The following is a 19,884-nucleotide window of genomic DNA, read 5'->3' as shown; positions in this document are numbered from 1 at the left end:
CAACATAAAAATAGAAACAAAAAGTAAGTATCTTTGTCTTCAGATATTGGGGGGGTTTGACAATGGAAATCGGTGTTGTTTAGAGTTGGATTAAAAATCCATTAAAAGATACTAAGGATCTTTAAAGGGTCAACCCAGTGATTCTTCTACATTCGATTAGTACTAGGTTAGACAGTTTTAAGCGCCACTAATCTTTCACTGCCTGTGTTTGTGAATGAAGTCTCAATTAAACCTCTCAGAACCAGTGACATGCAAATGCAGAAAGGAAGACCAGTTTGCAAACAAGTGTTCATATTTTTCCTAAATAGTTTGTGCTTCCAGGCATATCGTGAACTGTTTGTGTACAATACCACAAGTGTACACAGAGCTGTTTGCCTAATAACACTAATTGACAAGATCATTGTTAACAAACAACAGATACATACATTCTAATTATATATCTATCTATCTATAGATATATATATATAGATATGTATATCTATTGATATAGATATATATATAATCTACAGTGGCACATCCACTGTAGATTATTTCTGAGATCTTCAGGAAAATACAATATATTTTATTTTCAGCATGTAAGAAGTGCTGGGTTTTTGTACTCTTGATTATAGCTACATTCAGATCAGATAAATTAAAATAAATTTGGCCCCTTTCTCTACTGCTACTCCTGACTATTTTTCTATCATAAAAGAATGCATTATTTTCTATTTCCAGTATTATTCACATTTGTGTCATTGTACTAATTTAGATAAAGCACATCCTGTTAAGGTGACTCCAGCCTGTAAGCCTCCTGTGCTTTTAAATTGAATTACCCAGACGCGTTGTTTCTATCACCTTACAGACAGGAGACTGAGTATAAGGCCAGGGCTCACATGCGTTCTCCCTGAGACTTGCGTTGAATAGAGAGGGAGTGTCAGGGCCAGAGCCTAGCAGCACCATACACACTCTAACACACACCCTCCTGGTGTAGGAAGTGATTGCTTAGAGGGAGTTTCTGCCTGCCACACAAACACTGCAAACCAGCTGGCTGATCTCTTACTGGGCTTGGGGGCTGGGAAACTCATGCCAAGTTCCCATGAAGGCTCATCAGAACCATCCATCTATCCCATTGTGATTAAGGGAGAATGGCCAACGAGGGCCCAATGGCTTCTCTGCCTGAAAATGAAACTTTTGGACATAATAGTGAAAACAACACAGGTCTCTTCAGTCTGTATAATAACACACACCAGGTAAGTGCTACACTAATTAACCCTTGGGATACCAAGTGAGCTGTATTGAGAACATGCCTTTTCCTATATATTTGTATCTCCATTTAGAATGCAGTAGCTTGTTTATTCTATTACATATGGTATTCTGGCTCATCGAGTACCCAGAAGACAGATGTGCTGGCAAACCCCCTCCTAGCAGGAAGGATCTGCCTATTTTCTGAATTGAAATATATTTGGCCATAGGGATTTATTAAACCTCACATATAACAATCTCTTACATGTTTATAATTAAACATGTGTTTTGATTGCTTTGTGTTTTGAACATACAAAGTTCACCAGCATGTCTTTTCTCAATCATTAAGTAATTTATTATTATATATTATATTATTACTGCACCGTCACCAGCTAGTGGTCTTGAAAATTCTAGCATATGGGCCACTTGCCTAAATGTATTGTGGGTAATTCCATTTGTTGGTGTAATTTAATAATCTGAAAAAAATAACTTCCCAGAAGTACTGGTGACAGCACAGTTTAAAGTGTATTACATATTTATTTATTTATGTGTGTCATTTAAATTATTACTTTTGTGGTCATGCAAGACATGCAAGAATGCTTGGCTTGCCAGTCGCCCTCATTAAGAGGTGTGTATAATATATAAAAGACTCATTTCTTAAATGGCAAACTAAACATCTGTGCTTGTTGTCTTCTGTCTTTTTTTGCAGGTTGGGCAGTTGGGGTTGCAAAAGTGTTCTAATAAAATGTTATGTATTTAGAAGATTTTATGAGATATATAACATGGTGTTTGAAGATCTACTGTTGCTCTGTTGCCTGTTTAACACCTTGGGTTTTAAAGACTTCCAAACTGGATCCCAATTTAAAGTTGCCTTTCATTGTGATTTGAAACCCATCACAGCTGGAAGGCTCCTTGTGTAACTTTGCTATCCTGTGCAATCGAATGCATATGATAGCTGTCAATTGTAATGCTTATTTTTTAATGCAAATATATAAAGAAATGTAAGAAGCCCCGCTATACCTTAGCACCCTGATTGTATTTGCTTGATATATGTTCAGATGACTAAAACGCAATTGTGATTTGTTTTGTACTATGTAGGTTAATGGATGCCTTTTATGTTTTACATTGCCTATGGCCAGCTTGTCTTTATTTATCCCAGTTTTGGATGATCGGGAAACCTGAATTTCAACTTTTTTTTTTTAACTTCACATAAAAGGTTGAAGAATTTTGATCTACATTTTTCCTAATTCATAGTATTTATGATAGTTATATGTGATGTGTAAAACATTTTTTAAAAGGTTTAGAGTCACGTGTCCTCTACTTATCCTGTAAGGACATTTTCGTGTGGCTTGCCATGCAAAATACAATCTGCATGTTAGGGGTTAACTAGTACAAAGGACCTTTGTAAGTCTATACATTGCATGTGCCTGGGGCTAAATACATTACCATGTTATCCTGGGAGACAAGAGAAAGTATTGTTATGCAGAGATCTGCCTGCATCTCGTTGACCGGAATCTTTTTACTTCCAAGTTAGAGACTGTCTTCACTTCCTGACCTCCTGTAGTAGGTGGGAAGAAGATGTTCCCCTTGTGTTCCATACTGATATGTGTCAATAGTTGGCTATTGTTTTCTGAATGAGAATTGCTACTATCCGTTATCAGGACTGCATATTTTTCTTCTTGCAGAGGCCAGAGACCTTAGAGACAGCATAAACGTCACAACTTGTGTTTACAGGATGAAGAAGGGTGTTTGCCCCACAATATTAACTAACATACCAGAAGAACGTGATAGATTATCAGTGTTGTTTCTGTTTGGTGAATCACATCGATTACTGAACTATTTTCATAGATTATGGACCTGAAATAAGTAAAACAGAGAGTTACTAAGGATTAGCATGAATTAGAGTGCTGGGCTGTATGAATGGTTCAGATTAATCCCCAGGGGGGAAACAGTGTTTTAAACTGCATTCACAAAATAGTCTTCGTTCTGATAATGATACCTATATTTCTCATGGTAAAACTATGCTTCCCCCTGGGGCCAGACTGCGATCCAAAACAGACCCGGGCCTTTAATATATACCAGGTCGCTTTGGAACCCCTTAATGACCATAGGCCTAAAAGACCACTAGGATGTAATATTAGGCCCAAAGGTTTTTGCATCGGTAGAGAGATTTCCCAGCATATTCTTGAGAGATCACAGTGAGAAGATCTTCCAAAACAATGTTATGAATTTATGGTGATTTTCACACAGAAGAGAGACTCTTATAAGGCGATAGATACTTTCAGTGTGATTTACTTGGCTTTGATTAATTAGGCTCACAGTGAGACATTGCACTGCCAGAGGTAAAAAAAAAAATCCCTGTATTTCCCTGTTTGACATCTTATTTTATAACGTTTTCTAGTTGACTTAGCGAGAGGAGTTTCAGACACACTATGTCTTTAAACAATTTGGATGGATAACAATGATCCCTCTGCACCCTGCTTTTTATTAGATTATTCCCTATCTGTCTTTCACAATTTTATGGCTAGGTTCTATACATGCTGCCGTTGAAATGCGTTCTATACGCTAGGAGATGTGCAGATCAAATTGTTTTTAAACATTAGTTGCTTGTTCTAGTAAGCAGGCTGTATAAACAGACACAATGCGTCATCTTACAATACATTGTCCTACATCGAGAGATGATGTAGGGCGTACTGTGTATACACTAAACAGCTGAGGGGGCTGTTTATATACTATACTGCTTTCATTGATGTAATTTACTATATATTTGCATGCAACAAGACTCGTTACAATATGGAGATGTTATATTTATAATATGTTATACAGCATTACTCTGTAGATCTATGACGTTTATGAACGCAACATGTAATCTTATGGGGATAACATTTCAATGTTTAGGGCTAGCTTTTGTGAATATCTGCATATCCCGGTATACTGTACTAAATATACAATACTTTTTTTTTGTGGAGGAAAATATCCTCCACACCATTGCACCCCCATCAGCCTAAAACGTTGATATAAGGCAGGATGGATCCATGCTTTCAAGTTGTTTATGCCAAAGTCTGACCCTGCCATCTGAATGTCGCAGTTGGAATCGAGACTCATCAGACCAGTCAACGTTCTTCCGGTCTTCCATTGTCCAATTTTGGTGAGGCTGTGCCAATTGTAGCCTCAGTTTCCTGTCCTTAACTGACAGGAGAGGCACCCCATGTGGTTTTCTGATGCTGTAGCCCATCTGCTTCAAGCTTTGATGTGTTGTGCCTTTAGAGATGGTATTGTGCATACCTTGGTTGTAACAAGGGTCTATTTAAATTACTGTTGCCTTTATGTCATCTCGAACCGGTCTGCCCATTCTCTTCTGACATCAAAAAAGGCATTTTCCTCCACACAACTGACGCTCACTAGGTATTTTCTCCTTTTTCCGGACCGTTCTCTGTTAACCCTAGAGACGGTTGTGCCTGAAAATCCCACTAGATCAGCAGTTTCTGGAATACTCAGACCAGCCCGTCTGGCACCAACAACTGTGACGGATTGTCCTGTGCCCCAGACTGGACACATCCGCCCGTCAGCTCCTTCCCTCTCCCAGTAAGCGGACGCGCTGTGGCTGTCCGAAGAAAGCAGTCACAGACCAGCACTTCCCTCAATCATGAGACAGGACTTCATGCTTTGAGGTTAAAAACAGAACTCTCTTTATTACAAACACACAGAATTTATATACAATCTCCATTCACTGTGCACCGAACCCAACCCCCAATCCCATCAGCCACATCCGGTCACAAATCCCATCGGTATACAGGGGATGTATCAGGTGAGGGGATTAAGGGATACAATGGGTTTCCCCCACCTGTGTTATTCCCCCTGTAGTGCGGGTGCCGTCTGGGCAGACAGGACTGTGCTGGCTGATTAAGAGCCCCAGCCGGATTATAGGATCGTCTTTTTGAAGGCTGGAGCTGCAGCCACATTCAAACAGGGTACAAATAAATATAATAATAATAATAACAGTGAAGATCAGACAGGGTTCTTCACAACAACCATTCCACGTTTTAAAGTCACTTAAATCCCCTTTCTTCCCCATTCTAATGCTCGTTTTGAACTTTAGCAAGTTGTCTTGGCCATGTGAGTGTGTGTGTATATATGTGTATATATATATATGTATATATGTGTATATATATATGTATGTGTATGTATATATATATATATTAAAAAGAGCAGCTAAAAACTGGAAAAGTGTCCAAAGAAACGCGGCAACTGGGTGTATGTGGAATGTATAAAGTAGTTTAAGTGGAGGTTTAATTAAGAGCAAAGAGAGGGAAATTTTATTACTTTTAATTAAAAATGTGGACACATTTCTCTTAAGACACAGCTAGTACATAGATGTAGACATTGTCACAACTGCTCTATTTTTATTGCAAAGATACTTTACACGTAGCCCTCCATGTGTTAATATGTCATAGCTCTTCCATTGTCTTTGGCAGCATACTTCAGACTTTATAGTGGCTGCTCCTTCAGCTCCATCATACTTTATTTTTAATCCTTTTCGGTACAAGAAGCTGTGACATATTTGGCCTAGGCCGATTTAGGATGGCAGCTCCAGGGGGACGATCAGGCCCCCCACTATTCCACTGCTTAAGGGCCTTTTTACGGGGGAGATCTCCTACATAGAAATAGCTGGGGGTGAGGCTTTGCAAGGGAAATACCACCAAAGTATAAGGGGACCATGTAACTATCCTATGTGTTAAAGTACCATATGATGGCTAGGATGTCCCTTTATTAATACTGAAGAAATAAGTCACTATACAGGAATAATAATTGAGATTTTTCTAATATGTGAACACAATTTCATATGGCTATTGTATACAACAACAAAAGGGAGAAGAAATATTCTAGAACATTTACAAGGAGTCCCGAATTTATTATAAGTGCTGCTAAATCTTGTAACATTTAATATAATTCAGGTTATGTACTTTAACTGATATTTTTACATTGCCTCATTTGAGTAATCATTGGATCAGCATGTACTTGTTGAACACTTATCAGATGGCAGATATATTTGTTTTTTTAGTATTACACATTTGTACATTGCAGTGTGAGTTTTACCCCATCATTTAATGTTTCATTGTGTTTTATAAACACTGTTTTAATATGACTTACAGTTTTTAATATATTTTAATTAGATTCCATAACACTGTTATTTCCCTGTTCAAACATAAAAGAAAATACTGCGACTGTGAAACCGTGTTTACACTGTTTATTATTTTACAGAAATGACATAGGAGTCTAAAGTCCGAATGCCATAAAACAATATTAAATAAATAATATTAAAATTGCTTTATTTGTGGATAAGTGTTTTTGGGGGGGTTTTTTTTGCCTGACATCTTGGGTCCATTGAATTACTTGTTTCTTTAGGCTTTGCATTAAGTTAGATTTAGAAATACAGTCATGTAATAGAAAAAGTACACCATCTTGGTTTTAGATATCAGGACATAATAATCATGTGTTCATATACATAATATATTACACCATGTCATGATTCATGCAATAAAAATAAAGCCAAAATGGAGAAGCCGTGTGTATATACTTACGGTGTCATCAGTAAGAGGTTGTATTTACCTATTTTTTAGACCTTCTAAGGAACAGATGATTGTTATGTCCTGATATGTAAGACCATAGAATTCAAATGGGGTGTACATTCTTTTTCACACAACTGTACATCACTTGATACAAGCTAAATCCTTATGTGGACATGGCCTAGTTTTGCAGATCAGCAAGTAGGGCACATTCAAATTTTGGTCACCTAAGAGAAGAAACATAGGGGCTCCCTTTTTAAATAAAGAAAGCTGGTCCTTGGTGTCTGTGGGATAAATTTCAAGTCCATACGTTCCGTAAATTCAAAGGCTAAGCCAATATGTAAGTGCTAAATGGCTGGCTGGCTTGCATTGACTATACATATTATTGGCATGAATGGAGAGAAAAGAGATCTCCTATTGAGATATTGAGTGGCAAAATTGGGACTGTCTCATGCATAGTGGGACAGCTGGGAGGCATGTGTAACTGAGACAATTTATGGCATAAGCTCTCAAGCAAATCCTCAGAAAACACTCACCGTGTCTTGTGTATAATTATTGATTCAGCCACAGAGCAATGTATTGAATGTGGTCAAGCAGCAATTTTTCCTGTGTGTCATATTAGGTGCATTATTGAACTGAGAGATACGAGTGGAGTGAGTTAATGTCAGAAGAAGTACAGTAAAATTAATGATTTGTCCTAATTTTGCTTTACAATTTTTTTTGCTGTGATAATCATTGTTACTATAATGTTGTTCTTGTCATTTCAGAACCAAATACTTGGAATTATCTTGTCAATAGTTGGAAGTTTCTTAATCAGCATCTCCCTTAACCTACAGGTAACAAAACTACTTATATGATGACATTATTTTCTTTCTTAATTGTTTATTTCCTAAGATCAGGGTTGTATCGACACATAATTGTTGTTCCGTAACCAATTTTCAATGTAAGGGTTAACTAGGAACTACACGGCTCCTTCTTTCAGACCAGTTAACAGAAATTGAGATCTCTGGATAGTTAAATACCGTATTTGCTCGATTATAAGACAAGGTTTTTTTCAGAGTAAATGCTCTGAAAAATACCCCTCGTCTTATAATCGGGGCCGTCTTATAATCAGACCTCAAATAGGTCTGACTATGAGACGACTAAGGTCCAGATCCCCCGCAGCTTCAGGGGACCTGGATCCTCCTGTCCACCGGTGCGGGGAACTCTGATCTCTGACAGCCGGGGAAGGTCTGCGCGATGGACGCAGACAACCCCCGCTGCTAGCCACACCTCCTTCCTGCTGCAGCGGAAGTGCGTGGGATCTACACGCTGCCCCGGCTACATGACAGGGAAGTCAGAAGCACCGGTAAGTTTGGGGTGGTGCCAGGGGAGTGTTAAATGGGGGACATAAGGCATTTCTGGAGGCAGAGTGCTCTGTGAAATGCCTTTTAACCCCCTTAATGCCACTCTGACTCCAGAAATGCCTTTTTAACCCTCTATACGCCACTCTGCCTCCTGAATGCCTTAAACCTCCCTATATGCCACTCTTCCCCATAATATGCCTTTTAACCCTCTAAATGCCAGAGTGGCATATAGGGGTATAAGGCATTTCTGGAGGCAGAGTGGCACATAGGGGGTCAAAAGGCATATCATGGGGCACAGTGGCATATAGGGTTAAAAGGCATATCAGGGGCACAGTGGCATTTAGAGGGTTAAAAGGCATATCATGGGGCACAGTGGCATATAGGGGGCATAAGGCATTTCTGGGGCAGATGTGCATAACTGGAGGGGCAGGTTGGAAAATAGAAGGAAATAAAACCAAAATATTTTTCTCAATCATAGCTTTTATTAAAAAAAAATAGTTTAGATGAATTAACATTTACTGGTAAAACTTTTTTCCTATAGGGTCGTCTTCTATTCAGGCTTTTTCTCTTTTTCCTAAATTAATATTCAGATTTGGGGGGTCGTCTTATAATTGAGCAAATACGGTATATGTATGTGTATGTATATATATATATATATATATATATATATATATATATATATATATATATATCACAAATTGAAGAAATAAAATTCCCCAAAGTGTACATGGAATGAAAGATTTCCCTCTGCATATGAATACATATCTCTTACCTACATTCAGAACACACGTGTATTTATTTATTATTATTGCATCTTCCTAATCAATCTACATGTTTAATGCTGTCTAGAGTTCTTCCCTTTTTAATCTTTAGTTTATATTGGCTTTCATATTTATCAGATATTTGGTGTTTATTTTCTTCCTCAATCAATTGTAATTTTTACTTAAAATTCCATTTGCATTGAGTTGTAGCCCCTGCAACCTCTGTAGTTACGTCACTGTGTAGCAGGTTATGCGGTCAGCCATATACCTGTGAGAGATACATACAATATAATATACTATTTGCCCCACTTACTAGTAAGTACATACAGTGGGGCAAAAAAGTATTTAGTCAGCCACCAATTGTGCAAGTTCTCCCACTTAAAAAGATGAGAGGCCTGGAATTTTCACCATAGGTACACTTCAACTATGAGAGACAGAATGGGGGGAAAGAATACAGTAAATCACATTGTAGGATTTCTAATGAATTCGTTGGTAAATTCCTCGGTAAAATAAGTATTTGGTCACCTGCAAACAAGCAAGATATCTGGCTCTCACAGACCTGTAACATCCTCTTTAAGAGTCTCCTCTGTCCTCCACTCGTTACCTGTATTAATGGCACCTGTTTGAACTTGTTATCAGTATAAAAGACACCTGTCCACAACCTCAAACAGTCACACTCCAAACCCCACTATGGCCAAGACCAAAGAGCTGTCAAAGGACACCAGGAACAAAATTGTAGACCTGCACCAGGCTGGGAAGACTGAATCTGCAATAGGCAAGCAGCTTGGTGTGAAGAAATCAGCTGTGGGAGCAATTATTCGAAAATGGAAGACATACAGGACCACTGATAATCTCCCTCGATCTGGGGCTCCACACAAGATCTCACCCCGTGGTGTCAAAATGATCACAAGAACGGTGAGCAAAGATCCCAGAACCACACGGGGGGACCTAGTGAAAGACCTGCAGAGAGCTGGGACCAAAGTAACAAAGGCTACCATCAGTAACACACTACGCCGCCAGGGACTCAAATCATGCAGTGCCAGACATGTCCCCCTGCTTAAGCCAGTACATGTCCGGGCCCGTCTGAAGTTTGCTAGAGAGCATTTGGATGATCCAGAAGAGGATTGGGCGAATGTCATATGGTCAGATGAAACCAAGGTAGAACTTTTTGGTAGAAACTCAACCCGTCGTGTTTGGAGGAGAAAGAATGCTGAGTTGCATCCAAAGAACACCATACCTACGGTGAAGCATGGGGGTGGAAACATCATGCTTTGGGGCTGTTTTTCTGCAAAGGGACCAGGGCGACTGATCCGTGTAAAGGAAAGAATGAATGGGGCCATGTATCGTGAGATTTTGAGTGAAAACCTCCTTCCATCAGCAAGGGCATTGAAGATGAAACGTGGCTGGGTCTTTCAGCATGACAATGATCCCAAACACACCGCCCGGTCAACAAAGGAGTGGCTTCGTAAGAAGCATTTTAAGGTCTTGGAGTGGCCTAGCCAGTCTCCAGATCTCAACCCCATAGAAAACCTTTGGAGGGAGTTGAAAGTCCGTGTTGCCCAGCGACAGCCCCAAAACATCACTGCTCTAGAGGAGATCTGCATGGAGGAATGGTCCAAAATACCAGCAACAGTGTGTGAAAACCTTGTGAAGACTTACAGAAAATGTTTGACCTCTGTCATTGCCAACAAAGGGTGTATAACAAAGTATTGATATGAACTTTTGTTATTGACCAAATACTTATTTTCCACCATAATTTGCAAATAAATTCTTTAAAAATCAGACAATGTGATTTATGGACTTTGTTGTCTCATTCTGTCTCTCATAGTTGAAGTGTACCTATGGTGAAAATTACAGGCCTCTCATCTTTTTAAGTGGGAGAACTTGCACAATTGGTGGCTGACTAAATACTTTTTTGCCCCACTGTATGATGACATGTTGTTTTTTCTTATTCTTATGTTATTTGTTTCACCTTATGCTCGCACAATTGCAATTCTTTTAAAAAGGGAGGTGATAAATGAGTTTCCACCAGCAGACGTCTATAATGAATATGTCTTCTACTGGGGTTTGCTGGACCTACAATGAAAAGTTATCTTGATGTGCAACGTACGGAGTTGACAGATCTCTAATTTAGAAAATGTAATTGCATCTGTTAACATGCTGAAAATACATGGAATTTCACGTCACAAATATTTGCATTTCAGAAATATACCCATCTTCGACTCGCCATCCAGCAAAATCCAATCCCTTACTACAAAAGCAAGTTATGGTGGTGTGGAATGGTACTGATGGGAATTGGTGAACTAGGAAACTTTGCTGCTTACGGCTTTGCTCCTGCAACTCTGATTGCTCCTCTGGGGTGTGTGGCTGTTATAGGTAAGGGTTATAAGTCATTAGTTTTGTGTCTAACATCCCATCCAAAACCTAATGGAGCGTCAATTAGTCATGTATTTACCCTGGGTGCTGCCCGAGGCCTAACTTGAGGCTACCCCCTAGTTGCCCTTTCCGCAAGTGCCATGTTTATTGCTCAGTGTCTAAAGGCACACAGTGACCTCTACTGCATGGTATGAAGTCTTCGCCCACTCGACAGAGTCCTCCGTAGTATAAATGGGTTGATTGGAGTAAACACAGATCCCCTCGTAGCCGGCCCATTGACTGGCAGCACACCAAGGGGTATGATCGTGTTTCTTGTGTTCTGTGACCTCAGATTTATAATGTCTGATAGGATTTAAGGGCATTAAGATAAAATGTTTACTTGTTTCAGAAAATAGGATGCTTATTTTGAGATGCTGGTCTTTAACCATCTTAGAATCAGCACATTTCTGCTGGGAATAACTACAATTGGATCACTGTATAAAAAGTTGTTTTGGTACAAAATTTCATCAGTGGTCATATTACCATAGCAGATAATGATCCAATCAGCAGGATCACCTGATCATTTTATTGGCTGCTCTGGTGACCATAGGCCACTTATCAATCTTGGCGGTGGAACTATCCTTTAGGTTTTGTTCTGGAGTTGGATGTAATATTTGTGGCAAAAAAAAAGCTGCAAGAGTAATTTAACAGTTATTCCTAATAGATATTATTTATCGGTTATGCCTACCCATGATCCTCTGCTATTTACAGCTAAGAAAGGAAACGCACAACTGTTGCACGTAAATCAAACCGGGAAAGTCAGGAACTGATTGACAGCGATACAAAACCAAAATCAAGTAACAAAAAGCCACTTTGCACATTATTATATACCCTACTGACACCATAAACATACCACATGCAGAAAAAAAAGGAAAAACATTGTGGGGGTTCCACTTTAATTGGTGCAATAGGGTTTTACCACCACCCTAAAAAAATGTGATGTTAACCCCTTAATGACAAAGCCTGTACATGTACGGGCTCAAAATGCATTGTTTTCAATGGGTTTAGGGACTGCCCATTGTCCTTAACCCCTTCGCGACCTTTGCCGGTTCAGGACCGTCATGACAAGAAGGTCACTAAATGACCTTTGACGGTCCTGAACCGTCAAAAAATTAAATAAGCTTAGAAAGTGATCAACGATCACTTTCTTCGCTTAAACTGCGTTACTGTAATGCCTCGATGTCGAGGCATTCAGTAACACCGAGATCGGCATCGGGGGCCATGTCTGGCCCCTCCCTGGGGCGTCAACAGCCGCGGACGCCCGTTTTAAAAGCGTTTAGGAGGCGATCAACGATGGCATCCAGCGACACCAAACACTTACCTTTGGATGGGCTGTGACCGATCCGGAGAGCGGTCGCAGCCGCAGCTGCCGGTGATCTTTGCCATCAGCAAGATGGCGGCGACCCGGGAAAAAAAACAATGAAGAAGAAAGAGTTCGCTAGATGGTCTCCAGACCCTCTAGAGAACTCTGGCTCCACTTGCAGGTTGAATACAGGTACTGCATTTAACCATGCAAGTCAATGGAGCCCAGCTTTCTAATCACAATGTGATTAGTAAAATATTAAAAAAAAAAATGGAAAAAATTAAAAGTGCTAACATTTAAAAATAATTATGCAGTGATGTCAATAGATGAACCATCCAGCAAAATGTGCAAAAAAAAAAAATAAAAAAAAAAAAGTATTAAAAAAATAAAATAAAAAAATAAAGTTTATTATTTTGAGCAAGTGCTAAAATTTCTCAAAAATCTCAACAAATACCCAAGGGGTGTCTAATATATATAAAAAAAAAAAATGGCTGATGGGGTAAATTGGAGTGGCGGAGCTCAAAGATAGGGCATAGGTACAGACTGACCAAAATGGAGAAAAAAAGCGCACTTCCCAAATGTGGCATTTTAAATCTCAAACAACCCGACATGCATGTCAGGTATCACTGCACTCAGGAGATGTTCCTGAACACACATTGGGGTGTTGTTTGACAGTGACATATACCAGAACCTGTATATCTATAACTAAAGTACAATTTGTGTGAAAAAAAAATTTAAAAAAAATTACTATTACAAAGTTTGACAAAGTGTAGTTCTATAATTGGTGCATGGAAAGGGTTAAAATAACAGCATTTGGAATACCCTGGGGTGTCTAGTTTTCAAAAATATATGGTTTGAATGGGTTAAATTGAGTTAACCGGCTTCAAAGATATTCCAAAGAGGAGATGGAGGCAGAATGACCAAATGACCACCTGAATTACGCATGCCCCAAAAGTAGCCTTTTACCAGCCAAACAATCTGACAAACCCATGCATGTGGGGTATCGCTGTACTCAGGAGATGTTCCTGAACACATATTGGGGGGTTGTTTGACAGTGACATATACCAGGACCTGTATATCTATAACTAAAGTACAATTTGTGTGAAAAAAAAAATACAAAAAATTACTATTACAAAGTTTGACAAAGTGTAGTTCTATAATTGGTGCATGGAAAGGGTTAAAATAACAGCATTTGGAATACCCTTGGGTGTCTAGTTTTCAAAAATATATGGTTTGAATGGGTTAAATTGAGTTAACAGGCTTCAACGATATTCCAAAGAGGAGATGGAGGCAGACTGACCAGATTAGTTAAAAAAGATTTGGAAATCAAAAAACGCTGCTTGTACTTATTGCCCTATAACTTACAGCAAAAAAACATAAAAACATTGGGTATTTCTAAACTCAGGACAAGTAGTAGAATCTATTTAGCTAGTTTTTTTACTTTTTTAGGTGAGTAAAAGATTTTTCAAATAAAAGTCATAAAATGTGTTTTGTTTTTTTTTCAATTTGTCACCATGTTTTTTTTATTTTTTTTATAGTAAATAAGATGATACGATCAAAATAATGGTATCTGAAGAAAGCCCATCTTGTCCTGAAAAAAACAATATATAACTTATGTGGGTACACTAAATGGGTGAGGAGAAAATTACAGCTGAACACAAGCACCACAAAAGTATTAAAACAGCCTCGGTCCCACAGGGTACAAAACGAAAAATGAGCCCGGTCCTTAAGGGGCTAAGGCTTTAATAAAAAGAGAAAATTAGGTTTCCCTTCATAACAACATCCTGAAAATTATTCAGATGGTCTATTTTAAGTTTACACTTTTATGCGATAAATCGGTAAATTGCTTCTGTCACTTTTGATTGTTCGCCCTCTTTGTGTTAGGCTTCAGATAACCACACAATGCTTTCATACTTATCAACACATACATTTTGTCGTTGAACAATTGCTATGGAAACCAATCACTTGACCAGCTCATGTCTGATAAATTGTGGCGATATGATTCATTTCTATGGCTTTTTTTCTAAAATTATTTTTTTTGTGTTATAAAAATCTCTCAGTATCAGTTTGCTAAAGGATGTATGAATGACTTTTTTTGTCAAATATTTGTGAAAAAATCCCTGGCAAATAGTTTGCATAAAGTTTGCATGTTATATTAATCCTAACAGTATCTTCCACAGCATGCAATACTTACATTTTATACATATTTGAAATATATAACTTTAATAAGAGGTTGTTTACAATTGCATTTTATACAAATCATTTGCAAGACAACCCTATTTCTGCCCATTATTTTTTCCTTTCTCTAATGTTCAGACCTATTCCCCCTACTCAATTCACATGATTTTTCATGATAGTAAATATAACACATAATTTTTTAATGATTAATTCCCCTAAAACAATTAAGTAATGTACCAAAATGGTTGGAATTTTATTATATTATTTTGGTACATTAATTGTTTTAGTGGAATTTATTATTAAAAGTCATGTTTTATATTTACTATTGTTGCTAGGATTCCAATTGGTTTTTGTGGCTTTCTTTGACAAGGGTATGGGTTACCCCCGGTCTTTGGACATAATTGTTAAAGTGCTTTATAAAATATACCCCAAGGATCTGGCACTATTTATTCTTTCGGACAGCCTTTATTCTATTTAATCTTCCTTTTTAAAATTGTGGATACTGTGCATTCGCTGTAGAATGAGGAAGTACCTGCATGGACCTGTTTTACCAGAACACTTACTCACCTTATTGAACCAACCATCAGAACGAATTCTTCAAACCCTGAGTCACACCAGCTTAACTATTCATTATCAATGGCCAACCTATGATGTTCTCTTGCAAAAAGGGCCCAGCATGAATCATAGGTATAATTTTGAAAGCATCATTGCCAACTATAGAATATAGAAGGTCCACTCATACATCTTGCATTTAAAGCTCACCTGGTTGGCCCTTCGTAATGCACAGGGAAGACGGAGAGTATTGGCCTGAAGAGGACATACACGCAGGGCCAGCATGACTGGGCTGGCTGCATGTAATTTGCCCTATGTATCTTTTTAGGTGGTATCCCAATAGCGACCTTATGATAAGGATTATGTTAATGTTATCTGTTACCCCTCCCACGGGGTATTTATTTCTGCACAGGGGAGATTTCCTTTCAGTTTTGGAAAGTTATACAGAAGTGAAGTTCCCGCGCTCCCTTGTTTTGTTATGTTCAGGGTATGGCAGGAGGTCCCTCAGGGTCTGGCGTCAGTGCGGGAGTTGGCCATCTGAGGTATGGCAACTCGGGTGGCATTAGCCGGACGGCTACATGCAGGACTCCCCATGGGATGGCCCTGGGGAGTTCATATCGGTTTTGCTAGAGTGCCGGGAGGACGCCAGTAAACGCATTCCCGGAGGATCCCGTCCTAGTAAGCTAGGACGTTAATTGTTTAAGCACTTTATTATGATGTAATTAGCTGGCGCTAATTGCGGGATATTAATATGTTTACATGTTTGATGTTTACGTTTGTTTGTCGCAGGTGTTTTAATAAAATCTTTGACCGTTTTAAAATCCAGTGGGTCTCCTTGTCTTTATTGGGTAATTGATGATAAGCCATTCCCATGTCAAGTTAAAACTTGACATGTCTCACATGCAACTCATCGTTTATTGAAAGCTGATCTTTCTTTTTTTATTTGACACAAAGTATTGAGAGTTGTGACCTTTAATTTGGAGGTATTACCATCACATCCTAGTCTCCTGTACCCATGTCTTATTCTGTAATGTGTGTTATTTACATTAGTTACAAGTATTAATTTTACGCCTATCTTCTTCTCCAGGCAGCGCCGCAATTTCTGTTGTGTTCCTGAAAGAAAGTCTAAGAGCATCTGATGTCATTGGTAAGGTTTCTTAAAAGTATTTATTGGAAACAAATCTTTGATAAGTGAAATCTACTACAGGGTAAATTCATAAATTAGCAAAAAAAAATGGATGAGTTTGAAAATATTTTTTTTTGCTGCAGTCCTGCTCATTCAATCTGTTTTTTTCAGATTGAAAAATGAACTATTTTATTGATGCATTTATTTTTAGCTGAATACATATGGAAGAATATAACTCTATTTCTGGTGGGGCCTGTGCCATGTTAGTTAAGGTGTTTTAATGAATAACTTATTGATAATAATTTAATGTATTGTTTTCTTAGGCGAATTATCATATTTAAGTTATAACTGTAGTCTGCTAGGAAGTTCAGGCATCTGTTACCTACTCTGTAAAAACTCAAATTGGCATGGGGGATGTTAGTTATGGCTAGGGTACAGTTACCTACAAACTCTGAATGCCCTATACTGATTGCAAATTATTAATTAAAGGTTTTAGGAAGGACAAAGTATTATGTACATATGTTTCCTGTGATGTTAACACACTCAAAGTTCTAATGTTCTGAACTGCTGGAAGAAGAATCAATTTAACCTAGTTTACATTTATGGTTATGATTCCATCTAATTAAAATAATTATTCTGTTGTTGAAGTATACCAGAATGCTCATTCATGTCTCAGTATTACTTCCACACGGGTGAGGCAGTCCTTTTAAGGTTAATGCGAGAAGAAGGAAGAGGGGTTCATGACTTTATCTAATTTAATTAGATAAAGCAAGTTATACCCTATGCACCCACAGATCTCAGCGTATGCTAAATTAAGTATCTAAGTGTCTGTAACAGTAACACGGATTTACAAAAAGGACACTTTGCTTCTACCATAACTTTTAGCATAAATAAATTGCTTTACTAAAACCAATTCCCACTTTACTGTAGTAAATACATTAGAACCATGAAATATCCTTAACGGCATATGCTGGATACAGTAAACCCTGTCGCATTCTCTCTCCTGGCTTAAAATTTGTTTATTATGGGATAACAATTTTCATTTATTCTGCCCATTTTTCCTGTTGGATGCACTAATACGATTATAAAAAAACATGAACACTAATGTTTAAATGTATGTTTGTTTGCCCGTACTCAAATTTTTAGTTTTATCCTAACAACCGATCGAATGTTGCACAAGGTAAATGTACATTTTGGACTTAAATACCTTGTTTTTTTGTCATTAGCCTTTGTTCCCGTTTATCTATGTGCTTCTAAGCTGCAAATTCAGCTTTTTCTTCTTTCTTTTTGTTTTCCAGAAATCAGAGACATTTACACGTTTAAATAAAGTATCCTCTGATTTTGCTTGATCTTTCTGTAACTTATTCCAGAATTGATATAGCATTGTTAGCTTGTTTGTATCTATTACTTTTCTTTTTTAATCTTTAAAAAAAAACAAATTAAAATTTTTCCCAATATATTTTCTTTACTATGTATTACCATTCTGTATAGTTAATATCTTTCTAAAAAGTGACGTCATTGATGATAATGCGGCTGTCACGAACCGAGGACACAGGTAGATATAGAGCCTAGGTGCAGGGGATACGAGGGGCTCTGTCTGTACCCCACGATGCATGATGGCTTGGGGTTGGTACAGACAGGCGCAGGAAATAACTCAAGGACAGAAGATGCGGATTAAGAGTTGTATTGCATATGATGGTACAATATATATATATATATATATATATATATATATATATATATATATATATATATAAATATATATATATATAAATACATATACATATACACAAAGAAAGTCACTTGGCAGGAAGCCCTCGGGTTGGGGCACACTCGGCAGGAAGCCCTCGGGTTGGGGCACACTCGGCAGGAAGCCCTCGGGTTGGGGCACACTCGGCAGGAAGCCCTCGGGTTGGGGCACACTCGGCAGGAAGCCCTCGGGTTGGGGCACACTCGGCAGGAAGCCCACGGGATGGGGCACACACGGCAGGAAGCCCTCTTGCAGGGCACACGGCACGGCTAGAAGCCCTCTTGCAGGGCACACGACTAGAAGCCCTCTTCCAGGGCACACGGCACGGCTAGAAGCCCTCTTCCAGGGCACACGGCAGGTTGCCCACTTGCAGGGCACACGGCAGGTTGCCCACTTGCAGGGCACTCGACTTGGGAGTCCGCTTAGTGGGGCGCTGGCCGCAACTCAGGAACACGGCAAGAGACAAAGCAGGAGCAGATCAGGAACCAAAGCAGGAACAAATTTTTTTTTTTTCTCTTCTCATAATACCACATCCCTCAGATGATACTCCGGACGGCATTAGAGACAACATCCTCATGGTATATTTTTCCCATAGAATCCCACACCAAATAGTGCAACATAAAACCATATGTACAATTGTATATACAAAAAAACCCCCCCAAAAAAACCCCTTAGCAACCCTATCAACCACCCACATCACCACCCGATTCCAATCTATCACGACACCCACACCCGAATCCATCCCTCAACCCCCACCCCAATCCCTCCATTTCTTGGTTTTCCAAACCCCTTCCGCATCAACCTCCCCCAACCTCCGTAAATCTCTCAAAAAATACACATACATCCGTCCCCGAATCATTCTTACACAACCATCAACCTCAACCAAATCTTTCTTAAATATTAACAAATTCCTCACATCCCACAAAGATTCCTTCACACAGCTTATCAACATCCAAAACAGACGCCTCTTCCTCTTCTCTAAATCACATAATCCAAAAAACACTTCCTCGAACCCCACTCCCTCCACCCCTACTAATTCCTTCACAAACCTCCCCATTCTTTGCCACACTTGCACAGCATACTCACAAGCCCAAAACACATGTACCACATTTTCCACTCTATAACACCCTTCCCTAGGACAAACTTCTGAAACACACAACTTCCTCACTCTGTGAAACTCCCTAGTTGGCAAACACCCATGCACCGCCATCCAACCCACATCTCTCTGTCTATTAACCAACTCTCTACCAGACAACATCTTCCACACCTGCTTGCTTTGACCTTCAGTCAAACCATCCAAACAAACAACCAACTCACGATCCCTAATCATCTTCAACACACACCTCTTTTCTTCCCACATAGACACTGTCACATCTTGCAACTCATACCTTTTAATTCCAAGCTCAATTCTCTCATAAAACCAAGGCACCTTAAAGCATACTGGTTTCTTACGATCCAATTCATACAAACCATACTTCCTCAACAAGCCACCCGCCGTATATCTCAACATACAACCCACCATTGCATCCTTCTTACTCGCCTTCATACATACCCGTATATACTGCACCATCAAAAAACGCTCAATCTCTGGCATATCCATACCCCCATTCTCTACCTTCAAAGTCACTTTCTGTCTTCTCAACCGCTCCATCCTAGAATTCCAAA

The 19,884-nt window shown here is 38.9% G+C and overlaps 1 protein-coding gene across 1 annotated transcript in view; it reads left to right on the top strand.

The window, feature by feature from the left end:
- The first annotated feature begins 1,124 nt into the window (after nt 1–1,124).
- The window catches only part of LOC149305585 (NIPA-like protein 2), a 37,034-nt gene continuing 18,274 nt past the window's right edge, over nt 1,125–19,884 (top strand). Inside the window, exons 1-4 of the mRNA XM_089477584.1 lie at nt 1,125–1,229; nt 7,556–7,624; nt 11,100–11,271; nt 16,431–16,490. Of these exons, the coding sequence (XP_089333710.1) occupies nt 1,125–1,229; nt 7,556–7,624; nt 11,100–11,271; nt 16,431–16,490 (406 nt within the window). The remainder of the gene's footprint in view (nt 1,230–7,555; nt 7,625–11,099; nt 11,272–16,430; nt 16,491–19,884) is intronic.

This window comes from Sceloporus occidentalis, unplaced genomic scaffold, assembly GCF_023333645.1.
Source record: "Sceloporus occidentalis isolate IW3139 unplaced genomic scaffold, rSceOcc1.0.p SCAF_11, whole genome shotgun sequence".
Taxonomy (NCBI): Eukaryota; Metazoa; Chordata; class Lepidosauria; order Squamata; family Phrynosomatidae; genus Sceloporus; species Sceloporus occidentalis.
The sequence above is the reverse complement of the archived record's forward strand: the minus strand, read 5'-3'. Positions and strand labels throughout refer to the sequence as shown.